The sequence below is a fragment of the Telopea speciosissima genome, chromosome 5, assembly GCF_018873765.1.
Source record: "Telopea speciosissima isolate NSW1024214 ecotype Mountain lineage chromosome 5, Tspe_v1, whole genome shotgun sequence".
NCBI lineage: Eukaryota > Viridiplantae > Streptophyta > Magnoliopsida > Proteales > Proteaceae > Telopea > Telopea speciosissima.
Genome location: NC_057920.1, coordinates 40,510,052 through 40,532,936, shown reverse-complemented (window position 1 = coordinate 40,532,936; position 22,885 = coordinate 40,510,052). Strand labels below are relative to the sequence as shown.

Sequence of the window (22,885 nt, the reverse complement as noted above, 5' to 3'; positions counted from 1 at the left end):
AAGCAACGAGAGTTATTAGCTAGAACTGGAGGGGACTGAGGAGGCCCCTGACAGTTCGAGCTCTTCTCAACCTCTCCAAATCTGAGAAACCTGACTTGGTTTTCCTAATGGAAACTAGATGTTCCCAAAAGAAAATTGATACTGTGTCTAGGAAACTTAAATCGGCAAAGAGCTTCTCTATTGTGCCTACTCTGTCTACTGTCGGCGGCTTGACTCTAATGTAGAATGAATCTTACACGATGGAAGTACTATTCTAAAATAACAGAATCATTGATTGCAGCGTATCAACCCCCAACTCCCAAGTCCTCTTCCTAATGGCAGTATATGGTGACCCAATCAAGGCAAATAGGCAAAAGATTTGGGATACCCTTATTGAGCAGAGCCATGGAAGGGACGATTGCTGGCTATGTCTAGGGGATTTTAATTCTTTCCTAGCATGGCATGAGAAGGATGGGGGTAACTACAAATGGGGGAGGGATGTTCATAACTTTAGGAATATGGTGGAGGCCTACCATCTTATGGACTTGGGGGCTCAAGGTCTTACATTCACTTGGAGCAATAAGAGACAGGGATCGGCCAACATTAGGATCCGCCTCGATAGGGCTCTCTCAAATGCAGCCTGGAGAGTGAAATTCCCTGAAACTTTTGTTTTCTCTAAAACTGTTGTAGGTTCTGACCATACCCCAATTCTGGTTGACATTGAGAGTAAACCAAGCAAAGGCCCAAGGCCCTTTAGGTTCCAATCCATGTGGACTAAGCACACAGACTGTATAAGGATTATTTTAGAAGCTTGGTCTTATACCAGCTCCGAAGACCCCACCTCTGCTCTTCAAATGAAGTTGGGTAACTGTGAGACTAGCCTTAAGGAGTGGAATAAGACTACTTTCGGTCACCTGCAAAGCTCAATTAGGAAGCTAAAGGAAGATATAGTCCAACTCCAAAGCCTTCCTATTGCTGCAGCCTCTCAAGCCAAGGAAAACTCTCTCTCTAAAGGTCTTGAAGAGCTTTTAACCTGTGAAGCAGATTTCTGGCATCAAAAGTCAAGATTGGATTGGATTCAGGGAGGTGATTTGAACACTGCTTACTACCATGCTTCAACTATTCAAAGGCATCAACACAATCGTATTTTGCACCTCAAAACTGCTGCAGGTACTTGGACAGAATCAAAGGAGGAAGTATATAAGGAGGTGGAGAGGTACTATCAAGAGATTTTCATTTCTGAAGGGGTAGATGAGGAGGCTATTGGGAAAGTGTTGCAGTCAGTTCAATAAAGAGTTACTGTGGAGGATAATCCTCTACTCAGCTCCATGCCCACTTTGGAGGAGACCAAAGTGGCTCTCTTCTCCATGGGACCACTCAAATCCCCAGGTGTTGATGGATTTCCCCCTCTTTTTCTAAAAATTTTGGGAGTTAATTTATGTGGAGCTATTTGCATTTGTTGTTAGTATATTTTCTACAGGTTTTATTCCCACCACATACAATGAAACTCTGATTTGCCTGATCCCGAAGGTTGCCAATCCTGAGTCCATTGAGCACTATAGGCCGATCAATCTGTGTGGAGTGCCATCAAGGTTGTCACCAAGATCTTGGCTACTAGGTTGAAGTCTATCTAGAGCCAACTCATTGATCCTGCTCAGTCAGCCTTTGTTCCAGATCGCCAAATATCAGACAACATCTTCATGGCACATGAAGTCTTTCACGAAAAAAAGGGAAAAAGAAGTTTGTCATCATTAAAATGGATAAGAAAAGGGCATATGACCATGTCAAATGGCCTTTTATTGAGAAGCTCCTGGTGCATTTGGGTTTCGAGTATATAATGGTTTCTCTCGTCATGAGCTACCTCACATCAATGAACTACTCCATTTTAGTTAATGGAGCTCAGAGATGCACTATCAAGCCCACTAGAGGAATTCATCAGGGAGACCCCATCTCTCCGGCCCTGTTTGTCATTTGTGCCTAAGCTCTCAGCTGCCTTATCAATCAAGAGGAGTCAAATGGTAGCATCCAAGGAATCAAGGTTCGAAATCGCACTCAGCCGTTGTCCCATCTTCTGTTTGCCAACGATTGTCTTCTCTTCTCAGAAGTTCAGCTCCAAGAAATCCACAACTTGAAGGATTGTGGGGACACGTACTGCAAGGCTATGGCCAAGCTATTAACTTAAGTAAATCCGGCCTTTACTTTAGTCCAAACACCCCGTTAAAAATCAAAAGATGGTTCTCTAGGATCTTGAAGATAAAGTATGGGGATGGTCCCTACAAGTACCTTGGGTTCCCAACCAGCCTGGGAGTTAACAAGATGGCCCTCTTCCATGCAATCTCCAATAGGACTACCAAGAAGATGAGTGGATGGTCTCAGAAGTTCTTATCACATGTCGGGCACGAAGTTCTCCTAAAATCAGCCATCCTCCCTTGCACCAACGTTGCGGCTATGCACTTTAACCTTCCCATGTCTACACATGATTGTATCTACAAGGAGGCTACTCAGTTCTACTGGGGGGGCCAGGAAAACTCCAAAACCCCTTGGATTTCTTGGAATAAGCTCTATCACTCGAAGGAGAAAGGTGGCTTGGGATTCAGGGAGCCTACACTTCACAACAAAGCTTTACTATCTCGGGCAGCCTGGAATCTCTTTAATAACCCTTAGTCTACGGGCCCAATTTATGAAGAGGATTTATTTTCCTAACTGTGATTCATGGAAGCGACTTTAGGGAGTAACCCTTATTAGGCATGGCGGAGTATAATGGAAGGAAGAAAGGTTCTCTCTCAAGGTCTGTTGTGGAAAGTAGAATGGAGAGGGGATTCGAATTTGGGAAGACAATTGGGTGCCTACACTTCCTTGCTTCAAAATTTAGTCTAGTCAGCCTACTACGTAATCGAAAGTTTAGGTCTCTGATCTGATTGATAAGGAAAATATGCAGTGGAAAGGGGAACTCTTAAACTCCCCCTTTGGTGTTGAAGAAGCCAAGGCTATTAGGAGTATTCGCCTATCTTTATTCCCGGTCGAAGACAGGAAGATTTGGGGGGCAGCAAAAAATGGGAAGTACTCGATTAAAATGGCTTACCATCTACTGTGTAACACAAGGGATGCGAAGACTAGGGCCTCTCCATCATCCTCAAGGGTAGGGAGATGGATCTCTATGCCATCTTCAGTGTGGACAGCGCTTTGGAAATGCCAAACGCTCCCCAAAATTCGATCATTCTTATGGAGAGCCTGCGCAGGAGGTTTAGCTACAAGGGAGGCTTGCTCTTTGCAAGATTTCAAGTTGGATCCCCAATGCTTCAGGTGTGGCAAGAAGGTGGAATCCATTGAGCATATCCTCCTCCATTGTTCATTCGCTAAAGCAGTTTGGTTTGGGTGTCCTTTATTGATCAGAATCCCTTCCGATTACAACTGCTCTTTGTCAAGTTGGATTGAAGAGTGGATCAATCTCAAAGATATGGATAGTAAGGATCAAAAGCAGGCCAACAGCCTCTGCAACTTTATTGCGTGGACTCTGTGGTTAGCTAGAAATGATGGTGCACTTGGAAGTTGTCGTTTGTCCTTGGAAGAGGTAATTTTATCTGTTACAGCTGCATTTAAGGAGTTCAATTAGGTCCACTCTGCGTCCAAGAAAACTTCTTCTCAATCTGGTGTTGCCCCTGTTCCCTTAATGGAGCTATGGAAGCTGCCATCACACCCCTTCTTTAAACTGAACTGTGATGCTTCTAAAAACCCAAAGAGTGAGAAGCAAGGCATGGGGGTGATAATTAGGAACTACGAGGGCCATCCCGTGCTTGCCAAATTAGAGATAAGCTACTTTGTGGACATTGATGAAGGGGAGGCCTTGGGGATTAGAACTGGAATGCTGGAAGCCATGGCCATGGGGGTGGATTTCCTTGAGGTTGAGTCTGATTGCAAAGGAGTTACTGAGTTGATCCTGAATCCAGGTAGAGCAGGTGCTCTACAAGTTCAGCCTATTATCTCAGATATCCTCTTCTTGGCACCTTATTTTTTTGAATGTGAATTTTCCTTTATTTCTAGGGAGGCAAACCTAGCTGCCGACTCCCTAGCATGGAAGGCCCTGTCTTTGCAGAATACAACAGTTTGGCCATTACCAATCCCTGGTCGAGAGATATTTGTATCCCCCAAATCAGAAGTGCTTTTTCTGCTAATGTATGAGATGATCTTTACCAAAAAAAAAAACATCATTCCATCAAATATTACATTCATTAATCATATTACTTACAAAGAATTCTATGGCCTCCCAGTCGGCTCTACAACAGACATACCCTTGACCTTCCAGTAAAACCAATAAAATATTATTATTGAAAGCTCAATATGTAGGGCATCACACTTAGGGTACACCTTGGTCTCCAAGGAGACTGCTTTTTTGTACCACGGATTCGTGGAGAGAACCATGCAATTCCCTGTGGAGCCATGAAGAGAACTGCAATACCCTATGTGGCACTCTCCACGGAGCCGCGGAATGCCAAGGGATCTCCTGCGGAGTATCCCTTGCATTGCGGGAACTACACCTTTTGGGAAGTAGGTGTTCGGAATGAAAATCGGTGATCAGGGGAGTGGGTCCTTCTCTAGAGAAATGTAGATGTTTGTCTATGTTCTGTAATCGTCATAGTAGAGGGGTGGCACAATACAATGTATACACCTATCTAGGTGGTGACTCCTAAAATTGACAATCCTCTAGGTAAGGGTGTTAAATGGTCCGGTTCAATTTAAACCATTTAATTAAACGGTCTCAATTTTGAAACCATAACTGAACCATTTATTAAACTGTTTCACGGTTTCAGTTTATACGGTTTGGTATGGTTTCAATAAACATTTTCTATTTGATTTTGGCACATTTAAGTATATCTTAGAGTGTTAAATGGCCCGGTTCGTTTTAAATCGTTTAATTAAACGGCCCCAATTTTGAAACATAATTGGTTATTTATTAATTGGTTTCACAGTTGTAGATTAAACGGTTTGGTTTCAGTTTGCTTTTGACACCCTTACTCTAGGGTGTAAATTGGGTCAATCAAGCAACACTTCGATCCTGCCGCCATCTAACCTTGCATGGGGGGGGGTATGTCCCCTTGTATCCCCATGAGAGGGAGGGGAGAGAGGAAGGAGGGAAGGTGCATCGATACTAGCCACTTGCAGCAAGTGGGTGTTGGGATGGGATAGGTTGAGAGCAGGGGAGAGATGCAGGGTGGCAGTTGTAGCAGTGAGAGAGCGAGAGAGAGAGACGTTGGTGCAATGACAGTGGAGGTAGAGAGATACCGGTATGGATGGATTTAATGTTTGAGATGCTTTCTGTTACATTCGACGGTCAATAAGGATCTGTATGGTAACTCTCTGAAAAATTGATTCTGGTGTTTTTTCTGATTTTAGGGGCAGAATTTAAATAGATTATGTATGTGTTGTCCGGTCCATTTTTGTGATTTTTTTATACGGGCCGGATGATATAATAGATTCTTGCAGGGTTTTGAGAAACACCAAAATCATGTTTCTCACTTCTCAGAATTGGTTCTACGAAATCACGGTGAAACAACTTGCGGTTAAGTTATGGGGGGCATTTGATGGAATTTACCATCAAAACATAAAAACATAACCCTAACGACCATTTCTTCGTTGCAATTGCACAAGGGCGAGAGCCGTCCTCTGCAACTCTCTACTTCGTGCAAAGGGTTATGACTGGGTCTTCTCTAGAATCTCATTGCTAGGATTAGATCAACCTCCTTCTTACGACCTCTGCTCCACCGTCTTCTTCTTGTGACCATTTTCAGCAACTCTACTCCACTGTCGGCGATTCCTCTTGCCACCGTCTTCTTGCAACCTCTACTCCACTGTCAACGACGATCAACAACTCTGCTCCACCTTAGTTTAGCAGGTACAGTGTCTCCTTCTTTTTTGGTTTATTTCTTAGATCTGATTAGATCTTCTCTCCATTGCTTCCTTTTCTTTTCTCCTTCATTGATTTGTTGTTTATTTGTTTTGTTTGCTGTTTTTTTCTGTTAAAATGGCAATCCATACATGTTTATGTTTCTTTGTAATAACAAAAACAATTTTTTACTAGGTTTATCATACAACATTTCTTGGTACAGAATTACTTCAAAAATCTAGAAACAGAAAAAATCGATTCTGATTCAAAACCAATTTTTTGAACAGAATGGTTGCCATACAGATCCTAGATGCTGGTGTGTAAAATTCTAATATACAATTCTAGTGTGTACATCCCTCCCCTTTAGTAATTTGACAAACTTCGAGCTAAAACTTAATTATGCTTAGAAAACCTAATGGTTTATGTGGGGTTTAGGCGTCCACAAAATTTTGATTTCTGGGCCCACATTTAACACGTATGTAGCATTTGGTATGCATTCTAGGTCGATTTTGCATTCTTGGATGATAAGAATAGTTGTTTTTATAGCTCGAGAATCCCAAATCACTCTAGAATGCATACCAAACTTTGCCGTAGTAAATATTTAGGACGATTTTGCACCAACAAATAGAAAATGTTTAGGACGATTCTACCCCCCAAAAAAAAGATAAAAAGGGTAAATTACACGACACCCCCTGAAAGTCGAACGATACTCAACTCACCCCCTCTTTTTTGAAAATACTCACCTGTCCCCCTGCATTAGAGCCCTATATTACAATTTAGTCACTACCATTAGTTTTGTGCGATTAACTTATGAAGTCAGCAAGTTAAATATATTTAAATCCCTAAACTACCCTTGACCAATGTAGAGTTAATATTTTACCCTTGAATCTAAAAACCATAAAATAGATCCTCTTTTCCTCACACCACTCTCTTCCTTGTCGATGAGGCCGGCATAGCCGTAGGGATTGAAATCGAAAGCGTTGTTATGGTCGGTGTTGTTGACTAATATAACTAACTATAATAAGCCCTTTAGAATGCAGGTCAGTCGATGCCTGTGCACTGACCGCTGATCACATCAAATTCCGTCATGGAAAACATGCTACACCCATTCTTGAAGTAAGTGGAGGTGCCCTGGAGGGTTCCCTGGGTGTCACAACCTTGAGCAGTGAATCTGTTTTCTGTGTCAGAGAACGTGAAGGGTGTGTTAGTCACAGATTGCAGCCCATGTGTTCGATAAAATCGATGCCTCGATATTTTTAGCAATCTTTAGTTACAGGGCTTGATACGCTCAGTTGGCCTTCTAATGATATATTAAAAACTTGGGAAATTCATGAAACACCCCCTGAAAATGGACCGATACTCAGATCACCCCCTCTACAGTAACGATGTTAGTCTGCTGTTAATTATTGTTGTAAAAGGACTATTTTAGCCTTGTACTAAAACTTTAGAATTAAATTTACAATACTACCCTTTCTTTCATCTTCAACCTAAAATACTCCACCACCTCTGCTTTGCCCTGCAACACCGCCGTCGCCGCCTCTGTTTCGCCCTAACCTTGTGATCATGCCCATGCTCTTTAGATCTCTCTCCGTCGTCTTCTTCCTCACATGACCTCAATCAATCCATACCATGCCGAATTGCCGATCTAACGGATCCAATGCATGTTTCGTAATGGGAAAACTCGATCCTTAAAAAAATAAATAAAAGAAGAATAGCTCTTGGACTTACCAGTGTTATCCCCTTAAGAGCCGTCCTATCGATCTTCACTTCCAAATTAGGATCATCGGCCAACCGCAGCAACACATCAACCATATCGTTTTCTCCCAAAATCTCGACATCTTTTGTCCTCATCTGATGCTTTCAAATTACTTTCTCCAGAAACCCATCAAATCTCTTCCCCAAATCCTTCATCTGCTTCACATACCCCTTCAAATCCAAGAACCCCAACCAAGGAAAACAATCCCCAATATCCAATACCCCATTTAAGAAGTTTAAGAAGAGCAATTCCTCAAACATCTTCTTGAGCTCTTCCAATGCCGCAGCTAGTTCATCTGAAAACTTCTTCCCCATCACAATCCGACTTACAAAGCTCAGATTAGCATTCCACAGATGGGTTTTCAATGTAATTTTTTCCCCTGATGAATCATAGATTCTCCTTAGAAGCAAACCCGTCTCTTCCATTCGTATTTTCTCGTGGAAATCGAGACGTTTGGGGGTGAAAAGCTCAGTGAGGTATATCTTACGGAGGTAGCGCCAATAGGGGCCATAGGAGGACCAGATCATTGCGAAGTAGTTGTAGGCGGTGTGCTTGCCTGCAGTAGTTTTGGGTCGAGAAGCAAAGTTGTAATCGTGGTTTTGTAGTAGTTTGGCCATGGAGACAGAGGAGGCAACTACGACTGGTACTGAACCGAAGCGGAGTTGGATTAAAGGACCATATTGTTGGGAAAGAGAGTGAATGGAACGGTGGGGGAGAGGACCTATGAGGTTGACATTTCCGATGATTGGCCATGGTTTTGGGCCTGGTGGTGCGTTTCGTTGCCTACGACCGAGATTGGTTGAGAAGAAGAAGAGGAAGATGACGATGGAGAGAGATCTAGAGAGCATGGGCCTGGTGGTGCGTTTCGTATTTGAAAATACTCAGATTAAGTTGCAGAGATTAAGTTGCAGGTCATGTGAGGAAGAAGATGGATATTGGGGGTTTTAGATTCAAGGGCAAAATAGTAACTCTACCTTAGTCAAGGGTAGTTTAGGGATTTAAATATATTTAACAGTGTAAAACTAACAGTAGGGTGTAATGTGAGTATATGGCTCTAATACAGGGGGTGATCTGAGTATTTTCAAATATGAGGGAGTGATCTGAGTATCAGCCCACTTTCAAGGGGTGTTTCATAAATTTCCCTAAAAACTTCCATATAATCTCCCATATGTATCATTTTCTATGAACAACTATGTGTTGTTGCAGGTTAGATTGAACCTTTTTCTGTAACACTTTTGATCTCCAAAACTAAATGAGTAGGGAAATGAGTTGTTGCCACATTTATCTTAGCAACCAGCAAGAGCAATTGATGAATCTAAAGCTGATGTTGTAGCTATAGCCATACAAGGATGAGGAGGAGCTAGCTCGTGAAGCACTACAACATGACCCATGGCTTAGTTCTTCATTCTTATGATTTTTCTCTAGTTACCTAGTATATATATTTTTGAGTTGGTTTCAATACTGGAAGAGCAACTTCTTCTTGATCTTGTGTGTCAAAGAAATTGAAGTAATTGAGAAATGTAAGCAATGGTTGGTTGGACACTTCTTGATGGTTGGACACTTCTTGACTTTGACAAATTCAAGTACTTAAAAGAGATGGACTTACCGTAGCAGAGCAACTGAGAATGCCCTAGCAGAGGAATGGGTTCAGGTTCGTTGCGATTGCAGCTCCATCCAACGGTAAAATGAAATCAATTTTCCTTTGTTTTTATTTGTTTAAATCTAAAGGGTAAATATGTCATTTCATGTTTTGGTTTGATTTAAGTTAACACCGTTACAAGGGGGACGATTGAGTATTTTAAAAAACGAAGAGGTGAGTTGAGTATCGTTCGATTTTTAAGGGGTGTCGTGTAATTTATCCAAATTAAAGAAAAAAAAAAAGAAAAGAAGATTTAAGCAGCATAAGCGGACCGTTTTCAGAAACCTTTTGAGTTTTATGTTCTGAGTTTTTGACCCCGACCCTATTGTTCTTCGGTTCTTCCGTCTCCCACTGTTCCTCTTGTCTCCGTCTCTGCCGCGTTCTCACTTTCTGTAATCTTATTTCTGGCACTGCCGCTGCAAACACGAGCACTTCCTAGCCATTCGGCGAAGACAGCACTCTCCGGCGTCTCAGGTAACCTTTCCTCCCTCTGCCCTTTTTTATCTGCAAGTGTTCCCTCCGATCCTTCTCTATATAGAACTCCATAATCACAAAGCCGTTAACATACCTGTTTACAGTTCTAATCGTGACTACCTGACATGATGTAGTCATTCAGTCAATCTCCATTACAGTAAATGTAATGCAGGAACTAAGCATTAAAGATATCGGAAATGCGTTTGCGAGGCTGACCTCTTCATTGATTTGAAATATTGACTACATGATTAGTGTAATTAGACATTTTACCAAATCAAACGAATCAGGGGGTGCTACATCATTATCTCTATAGGTTCGAAAGCAGAACATGGGCAAAACACAGCACAATATTTGACCTGTGGTTGAGGTTGAAAAGTCCAGATTGATACCTTAAGGACAACTCAGGGTTTTGAATTTCTGAGGCTGAATTACAAGGAAAGCTGGTGGGAAAAGTTTACAACTAATTAGGGTTTAAACTTTGAAGAATGTCAACAGATTAAACTCCCCCTCTCCCCCCTTCCCCCCAACCCCTCCCCACCCAAAAAAAAAGAACATATATTATCAAAAAATGAATCTGAATTCTGAAAACAAGCCGAGTGCCTTAGTGAACAGAACTCAATAAATTTAATAAATTTCACCCTTTGGTGGCCAGAAGTTAATTTTTTCCCTTCTCTATTTTGAGGTGCTTGTGTACAATCTAGGATTTTGATTGGTTGCTGGGGTTGGTAATAGGCAAGTAGGTAGCCTTTTTTTTTTTCCCTGATAGTTAGGCCCGAAGGAGAGCTGAACGTATGACCTCTTAAGTGTAAGGTGTTACTCCTTGCCAACTGAGCTATCCCCTTGGGGTATTAATAGGTAGTAATGTGAGACTAGAACCAGAATAGGTATTGCAGGCAGAATCAAATAGAAAAACTCCAGAGTCTTAGGAGAAAGAGGCATGAACCATATATCTCAGAGAGGTCGTATTTCTTTGGGTTGTTAGTAATGGAATGGTTTCATTATCTGTTGAAGCTGCAATTGAAGTTGAATAATCTCTTGAAGAATTAAGTTGAAGTCCCCAATAGAAGAAACTGATGCAATGATCTTGATGTAGTAATCTTCAAGAAATCGATGTGACAATCAGTTGAAAGAAATCCCAGCAGCTTGCACTCTTGAGATCGATTTGAACAAAATTAGGGTTTGGATTCAAGAACCGATGGAAGGGGATGGGGAAAGGTGGTGTTGGCTATCTCAGTCTAGCCTCTCACCCATCCTATCTCAGGATTTTCACAAAGGCTCAAGCCAATAGTTCATTAATCAAATTCATGTACAATGCTGGCCTCCCTTACAAACTTATAGTGAAGACTCAAAAATAGACTTAGACACTAAAAAAGAAAGGCCTAACCCAATCCTTAACTAATAAGGTAACCTAAATTGACTAGGAAAGTGGAATAATAAAGGAAATAGACTCAAAACAGGATTCTAACTAAACTAATGAAGTAAATCTCGTTTCCTACTTTCTACCCATATTTTAGGCTCATTAAATTGACTAATTACAAAGTAAACTCATGGGATCAAAAGCCCATCATCTACATAACCCAACCCAAAGCTTATTTCCAATAAAATAAGCCCCTTATATGACTTATGTGCATCAATTCTCCCCCACTTAGAAAAAACTCGACCACGAGTTTTGGTAAGTTGGGGACTAATCTTTACGTGGTGCATGTCCGTATTTGATCCATAGCAAAATTCAGGTGGTCATGGGGCTGTTTGATAATACAATTGTAATTGTATAGACACGGAGGGCGTTCTTCAAGGTACTTTGAGGGAATAACAAACTCCACCTGCTTAGCTTCAACATCCGCAGGTGTATCTATGGAATCATCCACATATGTGTCAGCGACCATTTTTGCTTCAGACTTGAACTCTTTCTGTAAATGTGATGTAACAGAACAGAACCCTAAGTCTGATCAGCAGCAATGAAGAAACAAGAAGAAGAAAGTAGAGAAAGAGAAGAGAAGAAGAAGAAAGAGAGATCGATTGAGAGGGTAACCTCCCTTACGATTTGGTTGAGAACAAAGCATGGGGAGGGCAATCTTATTTATAATATCAGTAGCAAAGAAACACAAATATGACTAAAATACCCCCAAAAATCTGTAAACTCTAATCGACGAATCTTAACACTCCCCCTCAAGCTGGAGCGTAGACATCACCGACCGAGATCTAGCTTGGAACAAACACTCAAGAACTAAGGTCGAAATAAAGCCTTCGTAAACATATCTCCAAGCTGAAACTGTGAACGAACAAAAGAAGTAGTAATTAGCTTCTTTTGAACCGCATCTCGAACAAAATAACAGTCAACCTCAATGTGCTTGGTCTGTTTATGAAAAACAGGGTTGTTGGCAATATATGGCAGCTTGGTTATCACAGTACATCTCCATGGGCTGATCATTAGAATAACCAAGCTCATGAGCAAAAAAATGAACCCACATCAATTTTGTAGCTGTATGAGCCATAGCTGTGTACTCAGCCTCAGCATTGGAACGAGCAACAATGGTTTGTTTCTTGCTCTTTCAAGTAACCAAATTACCTCCAAAGAAAGTACAATAACCTATAGTTGATCTTCTATCGCCATCAGACCCAACCCAATCAGCATTAGAGAATCCAACAATGCTGGTATGACCATGGCGACAATAGACCAACTCCTTACCTGGAGCACCCTTGAGGTAGCGTAAAATGCGACAAACAGCATCCCAATGAACTTGCTTAGGTGTCTGCATGAACTGACTAACAACACCCACAACAAAGGAGATATCGGGACGAGTAACTGTAAGATAGATAAGTTTACCGACCAGGCGTCGATACTGATGTGGGTCACTAAATTCCTTGTCATCAGAAACACCAAACTTGACATGGGGATCCATAGGTATATCAATAGGCTTGCAACCCAACATTCCTGTCTCATCAAGTAAATCAAGAACATACTTTCTCTGGGACAGGCTAAGACCTCGAGAACTACGAACTACCTCAATACCAAGAAAGTACTTGAGGTTACCCAAATCCTTGATCTGGAAGTTATCATGCAAATACATCTTCACTTGTATAATCCCAGAAGCATCAGTACCAGTAACAATAATGTCATTGACATAGATTGCTAAGGTGACCATGTTAGACCCCTGGCGTCTAACAAAGATAGAGTGATCAGAATAGCACTGAGAAAACCCACAACCAGCCATAACTGCTGAATTTGTCAAACCATGCACAGGGAGACTGTTTCAGTCTATAAATTACCTTATGAAGGTGACAAACCCGGACACTATCCTTCCCCTGAGCAACATAACCAGGAGGTTGCTCCATGTACACTTCCTCCTGTAGATCACCATATAAGAAGGCGTTCTTCTCATCCATCTGAAAGAGAGGCCAATCAAGATTGACCGCCAAAGAAAGCAAAATACGGAAGGCGTAATTCTCATCAATCTCGCAACAGGAGAGAAGGTCTCGAAATAGTCGACCCCATAGGTCTGGGTAAACCCCTTGGCAACCAAACGGGCCTTGAGCCGCTCCACAATGCCATTTGGATTGTACTTAACCGTGTACATCCAACGACACTTAACAAGGTCTTTACCAGGCAGTAGATCAACTAATGACCAAGTCTTATGAGAGACCAAGGCATCCATCTCCGCATCCATAGCATGTTTCCACTCCGGGTGGGATAAGGCATGCGTATAAGAGGTGGGAATAAAAGTAAATTGTAATGCAACAATGAAAGTACGATAATGGGGTGGGAGATGTGAAACAGAAACATAATTGGCCAACAGGTAAAGAGGATTTTGAGTGCAAGTGTGAATACCTTTCCTCTTGGCAATAGGGAGATCATCAACGTCTAAAGTTGGATCCGCAGGCAAGGAGTCAGCTGGTGGCGGTGGAGCGGCAGCCACAATAGGATGAGGTGGTAGTGGTGGTGGCTGCTGTGGGGTACGGTGTATGTAGACTTGCATCTGCGTGGAACTAGGATTTGCAACTAACGGGATAGGAGGAGGGACATGCTCAGCAACAACACGACCAACATCACCAATATCAATAGCAAGATCAACATTAATGGGAGTACCAGCAAAATAAGGAGTGTTTTCGAAGAAGGTAACATTAGCGGAAACAAACTGTTGGCGAGAGACAGGATCAAAACACCTATAAGCCTTCTGGGTACGAGAATAACCAAGAAACAAACACTTGATAGCACTAGGAGACAATTTATCATGACCAGGGCGAAGCACATGAACAAAACATTGGCAACCAAAAACACGAGGGGGACGAGAGAAAACAGCCCGATCAGAAAAAACAACATTAAATGGAATTTTATTATTAAGAACAGAGGAAGGCATACGATTAATCAAGAAACAAGAAGTCAACACTGCATCAGCCCAATAGAGTTTAGGGACATTCATATGAAACATCAAGGACCTAGTAATGTCTAACAAATGGCGGTTTTTGCACTCTGCCACACCATTTTGTTGGAGTGTGTAAGAGCAACTAGTTTGGTGAAGGATGCCATTGTCAGAACAAAAAGAGGATACCTCACGTTAAATTATCTCTAGGGCATTGTTTGTACATAGAATTTTTAAATGAACACCAAATTGAATACGAATTTCATTATAAAATTGTTTGAAAGTGGGAACAAATTCAAATCGATCCTTCAAGAGGTACAACCATGTCATACGAGACTGATCATCAATAAAGCTAACAAAATAATAAAAACCTAACCGACTCTTGACCTTACAAGGACCCTAAATATTAGAATGAACTAACTGAAACAAAGAAGTACTCCTAGACTTTGGACTCGAAGGAAAAACAGTACGATGATGCTTGCCAAGCTCACAAGCTTTATACTCAATGCGGGAGATAGATTTGCAGCTAGGAACCAGATGGCGCAACTTGGATAGGGAAGGATGTCTTAGCCGATAGTGCCAATGTAAAGGAGATACGCCAGAAGAAGTAGCAACCACCACTATGGAAGTAGATGCCAAATCAAAATAGTAGAGGCCACCCTTCTCCTGCCTGCCACCAATTGTCGTCTTTGTTGCAAGATCCTGAAAGACACAATGAGAAGGATGAAAGGTTATAGAACAATTTAAAGACTTAGTTAATTGAATAACAAATAAAAGGTTAAGAAGAACATTAGACAAAGAAAGATCAGAAGATAAGGAGATATCCCTATGACCAGTAACAGGGATAAAAGACCCATCGACAATAGAAATCCTAGATGAGGTAGTAGACTGATTAAAAGATAAAAATAAATTGGGCTTACCAGTCATGTGAGAAGAGGCACCGGAGTCAATGACCCACAGAGAGGATGAGGAGGCGAAACATGCAGTAGTACCTGAGTGGGCAAGAATAGCTGTAGATGTAGAAGAGGATGCCTCAAGTTGCTGAACTCGTTGTAACAGTTGAGAAACCAGATCACTAGAAGGACCACCACCATCAGTAGAAGACCCATGAGTAGTGTTAGGAGGATGCATAGGATCAGCCGCTCCATCAGAGACTGTGGGGTTTGCAAATTGCTCTCGTGCCCATTGTGGTTTGGCATGTTTCAGCCAACATTTGTCAATAGTGTGGTTAGGATGACCACAATGAGAGCACTATCGAGAGCCACCATCACGAGAGGATGAACCTGCAGGGTTTGAAACAGCCCCATGACCACCAGAACCAGCCCCACGACTACGACCTGCCCCAAAACCACGACCTTGAGAAGAGGTACCACCACCGCGACCACGCCCTCTAGTAGAAGTGAAGAGGGCAGAGACAGGAGCTGGATTAGATTTCACCACCGAAGGGGAAACAACTCTCTGGATTTGACAATATGCTTCATTCATCGATGGGATCTTCTCACCAGCCAATAATTGGCTTTTGACGGATTGAAGATCAGAATCCATTCCAGAGAGGAACTTAGCAACCAGGAACTCAGAACGTTGGGATTTAATCACAGAAGCATCAGTAGAGATGGGCTGGTACACATTGAGTTCCTCCCACATACCCTTCAATGAACTGTAATATTCGCCAAGAGACTTTCCTTCTTGCTTGAAGGAGAAAAATTTCTCATATAAATCATAAATTCGTGACAGATTGGTATCTTGAGAATAGCTCTCCTTGAGTTCTTCCCAAACACCTTTGGCAGTTTTATGAAACATAACATTAGAGGCTATGGAGGGTTCCATGCTATTCCAAAGCCAACAAAGAAGGGTTGCATTTTCTGCCTTCCAATCTTCATATTTGTTATCAGTAGGAGCTGGTGGTGTCATAGTAAGATAAGACATCTTCCGGCGAGCAGTAACATAAACTTCAAAGGCTTGAGACCAAAGAAGGTAGTTGGAGGCACCATTCAACTTGATGGTAGTAATTTGAACATTAAAGTTGTCCGTAGGAGGCTTAGAGTCAGCTATGAAATCAAATAAATAATGTCAAATGCCTTGGAGAGGTAGAGAGCAGAGACAGCCAACAAATAAGGAAGACAAGGCAAATATCGATTTCAGCCCAAACCCAGATTAGGGTAAAATCAATAATCCTGAGGAATAAGGCTGAACAGCCCAATATGTAATCAATTTCTGGTGCAGACAATCATCAAATAATGAGAAATAAACCCTCAAACCAGCAGCCAATGTGGAAGAAGAAATCCCAGGAGAAAGAGAAAATCGATTTCCATGGGATATGGAGAAATCTATTTCTCAGATGGAGGCAGGCATCACTTCAATCAACAGAAATTCCGTACAGCATCAGGCACAAACCCAAATACAACAATCTTCAGCATATCAGGGATCAGGGAACCCTAGTCCTTCATTAGGGTACGACTAGGGTTCAGACAAGAAGGTACAGCATCTGGTTTCTATGGACCACGATAAGAGAGCAAGAGGGAGGAGAAGCCTTCAAACCGGCAATAAAAAAAAAGAACTGTTGATCAGTTTTTAGTGCTCTGATACCATGTAACAGAACAGAACCCTAAGTCTGATCAGCAGCAATGAAGAGAGAAGAAGAAAGTAGAGAAAGAGAAGAGAAGAAGAAGAAAGAGAGAGATCGATTGAGAGGGTAACCTCCCTTACGATTTGGTTGAGAACAAATCGTGGGGAGGGCAATCTTATTTATAATATCAGTAGCAAACAATTACATCTGAACTCCCCAAAATACCCCTAAGACAATAGAATAAACTAGAAACACAAATATGACTAAAATACCCCCAGAAATCTGTAAACTCTAATTGACAAATCTTAACAGGTGCTACATCTGATTCTTCACTAGTTGTCAAGAACTCCGGGTAAGGTAATACTAGTAACGGCTTTTCAAAATGCTATCTTTTATTCATGATTGCACTTGTTTGCTGTTGATGGCTTTTAGATTCCTCCTTTTCTGGTTGCTTCTCAAGAATAAGCTTCAACAGTTGTTGGCACTTTGGCTTGGGCAACCTTCAATTTTAGTTTCATGGCTGGCACGTTGAGTGGATTAAATACCAATGGTTTTCCCTTGAAATCATAAAAATATTGATTCTTGGTACCTCCCACCAGCACATTATTGTTATACATCCATGGTCGTCCAAGTAAAGACATCAGTTAATACCATAGGTATGATGTCACACCAAACATCTTCGTATTATCTCTCAGCGGTATCGAACATTGTTGATTTACCTCCGAAGTGTTGTTGTTGAGGAGGGAAACTTATAAGGTTGTGGGTGAGCCTCTATTTTCAACTTTCCTGCTATGACAAAGGCTTGAGGTACAACATTTACACAGCTTCCACTATCCACGATCACCTATGATGTCAAATGTCCACTAGCCATTAAAGAATAAAAAATACAATGTCGGTGCCAATCCTCACCTTTTGCTTCTGTACCAAAATTCTATTTACAACATTGACTTCATAGATCCCTTTAGTATCATCATCCAAGAGGTCATCATCATTGTCACCATCAAGGGCTGCATTGATTGCCAATCATCATCGACCTGAGGCTTGCAAATCTGTACATCGGGGTTAGCTTCCATACCCGCAATGACTGAATTTTACCGTCTTCATGGCTGGCCACGATAGGCTCTGGTACTAATGTAAGACTAGAACTAGAATAAGTCTAATCCCAGGCAGGATCAAATAGAAAACCTCTAGAGTCTTAGGAGAAACTAGAAAGAGGCATGAACCGTATTTCTCAGAGAGGTCGTATTTCTTTGGGTTGGTAGTAATGGAATGGTTTCATTATCTGTTGAAGCTGCAATTGAAGTCGAATAATCTCTTTAAGTATTAAGTTGAATTCCTCAATAGAAGAAACCGATGCAATGATCTTGATGTAGTAATCTTAAAGAAATCGATGTGACAATCAGTTGAAAGAAATCCCAGCAGCTTGTATTGCTCTTAAGATCGATTTGAAGGGTTTGGATTCAAGAACCAATGGAAGGGGATGGGGGAAGGGAATGGGGAAAGATCGAGTGAAATAAGTTGAAATTGGTGAATTATCTACGTTTCCCCTAGGGTCAAAAATATGAAGCAAATTTGGTGAAATTCACAAATTTTTTTGGGAGAAATTTGTTGAAATTCACAAAATATTTCTGCTTCCCTAGGGTTCCAAATCAAGCCCCCATTCGAAATTTCGAACATTGGACTCAATGAAAGGCACTTTAGCTAAACTAGATTTGACTGCTAATTAATCTCAGATAGACAAATACCTCCCCCCCCCCCCCCCAAAAAAAAAAAAAAAAAAAACCTTAATTTTAAATGAGGCCCATTACAAAATATTTCCAATGGACTCAAGCTAGATATAACCTAAACCCAACTTGAAAAAGGTCCTAATTAGGATTATGCCTCTTTATACAAGTCCCAAGCCTATCGTCTTTGAACCAGGCCTCTTATGTGGAAGGATAGAAAGTCCAATGTGCCCATTCTGTCCAAGTCTACCTGATGCAGATAAGTCATCTAAGGGGCTTATTTTATTGGAAATAAGCTTTGGGTTGGGTTATGTAGGTGTTGGGCTTTTGATCCCATAGGTTTACTTTGTAATAAGCCAATTTAATGAGCCTAAAAAATGGGTAGAAAGTAGGAAAACGGGATTTACTCCATTAGTTTACTTAGAGTCTTGTTTTGAGTCTATTTTCGTTATTATTTCACTTTTCCTAGTCAATTTAGGTTATCTTATTAGTTAAGGATTGGGTTAGGCCTTTCTTTTTTAGTGTCTAAGTCTATTTTTGAGTCTTCTATATAAGTTTGTAAGGGAGGCCAGCATTGTACATGAAATTTGATTAATAAAATATTGGCTTGAGCATTCGTGGAAATCCTGAGATAGGATGGGTGAGATGCCCAGGCTGAGATAGCCAGTAGAGAAATCAGTAAATTTCCTAGCCATTGATTGGTCTGAACCTCTAGACAACTTGATTAGAGTTCTAGGGTTTTAGTAACCAAGTTTAGGCGATGTATCTGTCTCTATTTTGAATTTCAATTTCTTCCTAATTTTTAAAACTGAGTTCAGATTCATCACCTTTTCTTCTTACCAATTCTGCTATTCATTTAGCCGGTTTCCACTTTAAATTATTATTGTTGTCGGTTAGGCTAGTTTGTTCTCTTAGGTCCTAGTCTTTTTTGGGCTGGTTCTTTTATCTTAAATCCTATGATTAGGGCTAGGATATTATCTTCTGCTTTGTTGGGGAGGGAGGGAGGGAGAGAGAGTCAACTCACGCCATTGGCCATCGAACCAAAAAGAGTCAGTCAATTATAAACTCTGGCTCCGTCTCCGTCTCCGTCTCCCTCTCCCTCTCTCCACCAGCTAGGAACAAGAAGTTGGAGATGGGTATTTAGCTGCCTAGGAACAAGAAGTTGGAGATGGGTATATAGGGTTAGCAATGGGGAGTAGAGAAGTTAGGCTTTCCTACAAAGAGTTGTAGTTAAATTGAAGTTTATTGTTTCTATTTCTCTGCAGCTGAGGAAGAAGAAGTTGAATATGGGGAGATAAGTTTCGGATCAGAAGAGAAAGTTAGAGCTCCCTTCTCTCTTTTTCACTTGACAAAAATACCCCTGAGAAATATATCATAAGACAAATATCTCTTCTTTCCTTTATACATGGGATATTATATATAATCTTGAACTTTTCCCCCCATCGGGATGGGACTAATCACATATAATCTTATACTACATGATATCTTAATCAGATCAGATAATGATGTCTGGATTTTACCCAGATTTTTATCTGTTTGGTAATCAGATCATTTTTAATTTGGTTGGAGCTTGGTCTGATTAGACCGATCAATATCAAGTATTTGCTAATCAAATTGGATCAAATTCAGATAGGATATTCAAGATTGTCATCGGATTCGAACTTGAATATTTTTTTAGAGATTCGTCAAATTATTTGATCAATCGAATCAGTGGATTTTGTTGTCGTGTTCAAATCAGATAAGGGTGATTGGACTTGAATCTAACCTGTTGACAGCCCTACTCTTAGCATACCTTGGAGAGACTTTGTTTTTGTTATCTTGTATTCATCATTCATACTCATAGTTTACCCAAACCTTAGGCTCTCCACTTGTGTTCTCCATTCTGCGAGACTGCAGCTTGATTCCAGTCAGTGAAAAGCAAAAAATTCTGTAACTTGATCCAGCTGGAAAAAACCATCAGTCTTAGTTGACTTTTATACTAGATCGATGATACCATCTCTCTCTCTTTCTTCGACCAATTCTTTTTTTCTGGTTGTGGCCTTAAGGTTTGATCCCAAGGAATGATGGAGTAGATCATGATAGTTTATTCATTATCTACCGATTAGTAGAAATAGTCTTGGATAGTTTGTTCTTTGATTCCAAGGGAATGATAAAGGTAAGTGTACATTACTCTTTTTTTTTCCACCTTTTTTTTTTGGGTTCTTCGGCAAGTCTTGATGATCCATGCGAATATTGTCTATGCGTAAGTATCAATATCCTGTTGCATTTATGTGTGCATACTAGTTGCTTTTGTTTCTGTATTTAGATTTTAATACTGTGTTATGTATCGGAGCCATCTGCAATATAATATGTGATTTAATTGATCCCCAAACTGGGGTCTTATCTGAGTCCTTCACAACCTAATCGTATGCATTTATAAAAAGAAATATTTGGTTTTAGAAATTTCCAGTTGGTAGTTGTGCTTATATATATATATATATATATATATATATTATTATTTTTTTTTCTTGCGCCTAAATCTCCTTATGGTGCAATATTCATTTGTTGGCAACTTAGCAGGTAGTAATACTGAAATATCACTTCTGATCTTATTTTTTGGGGTGCTACACTTCTGACCTTTAAGTAAGTCTTTTGAACTATTTCTTGGATGAGCACCCTTGGGCATTGAATTATAATTAAGTGTTCAATGAAATACACACACTTAATGACTCAATTAACAAATGTAACTGAGAGGTGATCTGAAGAAAAACCACTGATTGATTGAAACATTTTCTCTTTCTTCTTCTCAATTTCAGTGTTTGCAGATGAGAATTAGGGTTTAAGGTTTCACTCAGAAGATGTTCATCTAATGATGAGGAATGAAATCTCTGAGAAGAACACTAGAATATGCTCTCTCTGCGTCCTGTTCGCAGATTCTGTGTTTCAACCACTTCAGTTGCTGCTACTACTATTTCAACTCAAGTCTCCAAGCCCAAGACCCTAGACGAGCCTGCATTGGTTAAGCTCAAGGCCGAGAGAGATCCAAATAAGCTCTTCCACCTATTCAAGGCCAATGCCCACAACCGTCTCGTCATTGAGAACCGCTTTGCCTTTGAGGATACCGTCTCTCGCCTAGCTGGTGCCAAACGATTTGATTACATTGAGAATCTCCTTGAGCACCAGAAAACCCTTCCTCAAGGCCGACGGGAAGGCTTCGTTGTCCGCATTATAATGCTTTATGGGAAAGTTGGCATGGTGGAGCATGCCCTCCAGACATTCTATACGATGCATCTCTTCGGCTGCGAACGGACTGTCATGTCCTTCAATGCTGCTCTCAAGGTTTTGGCTCAGACCCTTGATTTAGGGACCATTCAAGTCTTCCTTGATGAGGTTCCACGACGATTTTGCATTTCCCCTGATGTGTTCTCTTTCAATATCGTCATCAAGGGTTTCTGTGAAATTGGTATTCTGGATTCAGCTTATTTGATTATGGTAGAGATGGAAAAGGTGGGAATAAGACCTGATGTAGTTACATACACCACGCTTATATCTGCCTTCTATAAGAATGGTAGATCTGAGATTGCCAATGGGTTATGGAATCTAATGGTACATAAGGGATGCCTTCCGAATCTGGCTACCTTCAATGCTAGGATCCAGTACTTGGTTAACCAGAGACGAGCATGGAAGGCTAATGCATTGATGGCTAAGATGCAGTTACTTCGGATAAATCCTGATGTCGTGACATTTAATTTGGTGATCAAAGGCTTTTATCTGGCTGGATTTCCTGAAATGGCGAGAAGGGTTTATTTGGCTTTTTGTGACAATGGTTACAAACCCAATAGGATGATTTACCAGACATTGATTCATTATGACTGCATGGCAGAGGAGTTTAATTTGGCATTCAGAATGTGTAAGGATAGCATGGAGAGGAATTGGTTCCCGAATGTGGATACCATTTTTAAGCTACTTGAAGGTCTTCAGAAGAAAGCAGAGTACAGGAAGGCCAGGATAATCATGATGTTGGTTCAGAGAAGAAAACTTCCTTATTCTCCAGATGAACTGGGGATTTTTCAATCAATAATATCTGAGGGTTGAATAAGATGAGTGATAACAACTGGGATTAATTCATGCATGTTGACATCGATCTGGGGAAGGGGTGAGGCTTCTTGTTCTTATTATTCATACTGATTTATTCATTTATTGATGCATGACCTATATAATAATTCTTAGAGGATGATTATTGGAGCGGAAGGTAACTCCAGGCTTGTCCATCGAGTCTGTTGTACTATGACCTATCAAGGAAGTTTTGGAGGCTACTCACTGAATTCTTGTAAGTTATAAGAGGGCAGGCTTCTCTTTTCTTTCAGTTACTAATCGTTAGCCATTCTTTTTCCCAGACAGTATCCGAATGAAATAAAATGTTACTACAATAAATACGTTGAATTCCGTGATTACTTCTATGTGATTACGTGTGAGTGGTTTTATGTCTAGTTCAATACTTTCCGCTTGGGTGGATCAAGGAGAGA

General features: G+C 40.8%; 2 protein-coding genes and 1 pseudogene across 2 annotated transcripts; 2 read left to right on the top strand and 1 right to left on the bottom strand.

The window, feature by feature from the left end:
• Nucleotides 1-2,726: 2,726 nt before the first annotated feature.
• LOC122662977 lies at nt 2,727-7,120 on the top strand. Its single transcript, XM_043858685.1, has 4 exons — nt 2,727-2,767; nt 3,283-3,550; nt 3,593-4,152; nt 6,901-7,120. Exons 1-4 carry the CDS (start codon nt 2,727-2,729, stop codon nt 7,118-7,120), a joined length of 1,089 nt encoding a protein of 362 aa, XP_043714620.1.
• Nucleotides 7,121-7,477: 357 nt separating this feature from the next.
• On the bottom strand, nt 7,478-8,464 carry LOC122662976 (annotated as a pseudogene).
• A 1,194-nt stretch (nt 8,465-9,658) lies between these two features.
• LOC122660854 (pentatricopeptide repeat-containing protein At1g80150, mitochondrial-like) lies at nt 9,659-22,806 on the top strand. The gene is made up of 2 exons (XM_043856105.1): nt 9,659-9,729; nt 21,185-22,806. The coding sequence occupies exon 2, from the start codon at nt 21,267-21,269 to the stop codon at nt 22,452-22,454; it is 1,188 nt and encodes a 395-aa protein (XP_043712040.1). The 5' UTR covers nt 9,659-9,729; nt 21,185-21,266; the 3' UTR covers nt 22,455-22,806.
• Nucleotides 22,807-22,885: the final 79 nt, after the last annotated feature.

Coding starts and splice junctions, on each gene's coding strand:
- LOC122662977 (XM_043858685.1), top strand. CDS start 2,727: ATGGCGGAGTATAATGGAAGGAAGAAAGGTTCTCTCTCAAG. Junction 3,551..3,592: donor GTCGTTTGTCCTTGGAAGAG/GTAATTTTATCT, acceptor GAGTTCAATTAG/GTCCACTCTGCGTCCAAGAA. Junction 4,153..6,900: donor GAAGTGCTTTTTCTGCTAAT/GTATGAGATGAT, acceptor TTTAGAATGCAG/GTCAGTCGATGCCTGTGCAC.
- LOC122660854 (XM_043856105.1), top strand. CDS start 21,267: ATGCTCTCTCTGCGTCCTGTTCGCAGATTCTGTGTTTCAACCACTTCA.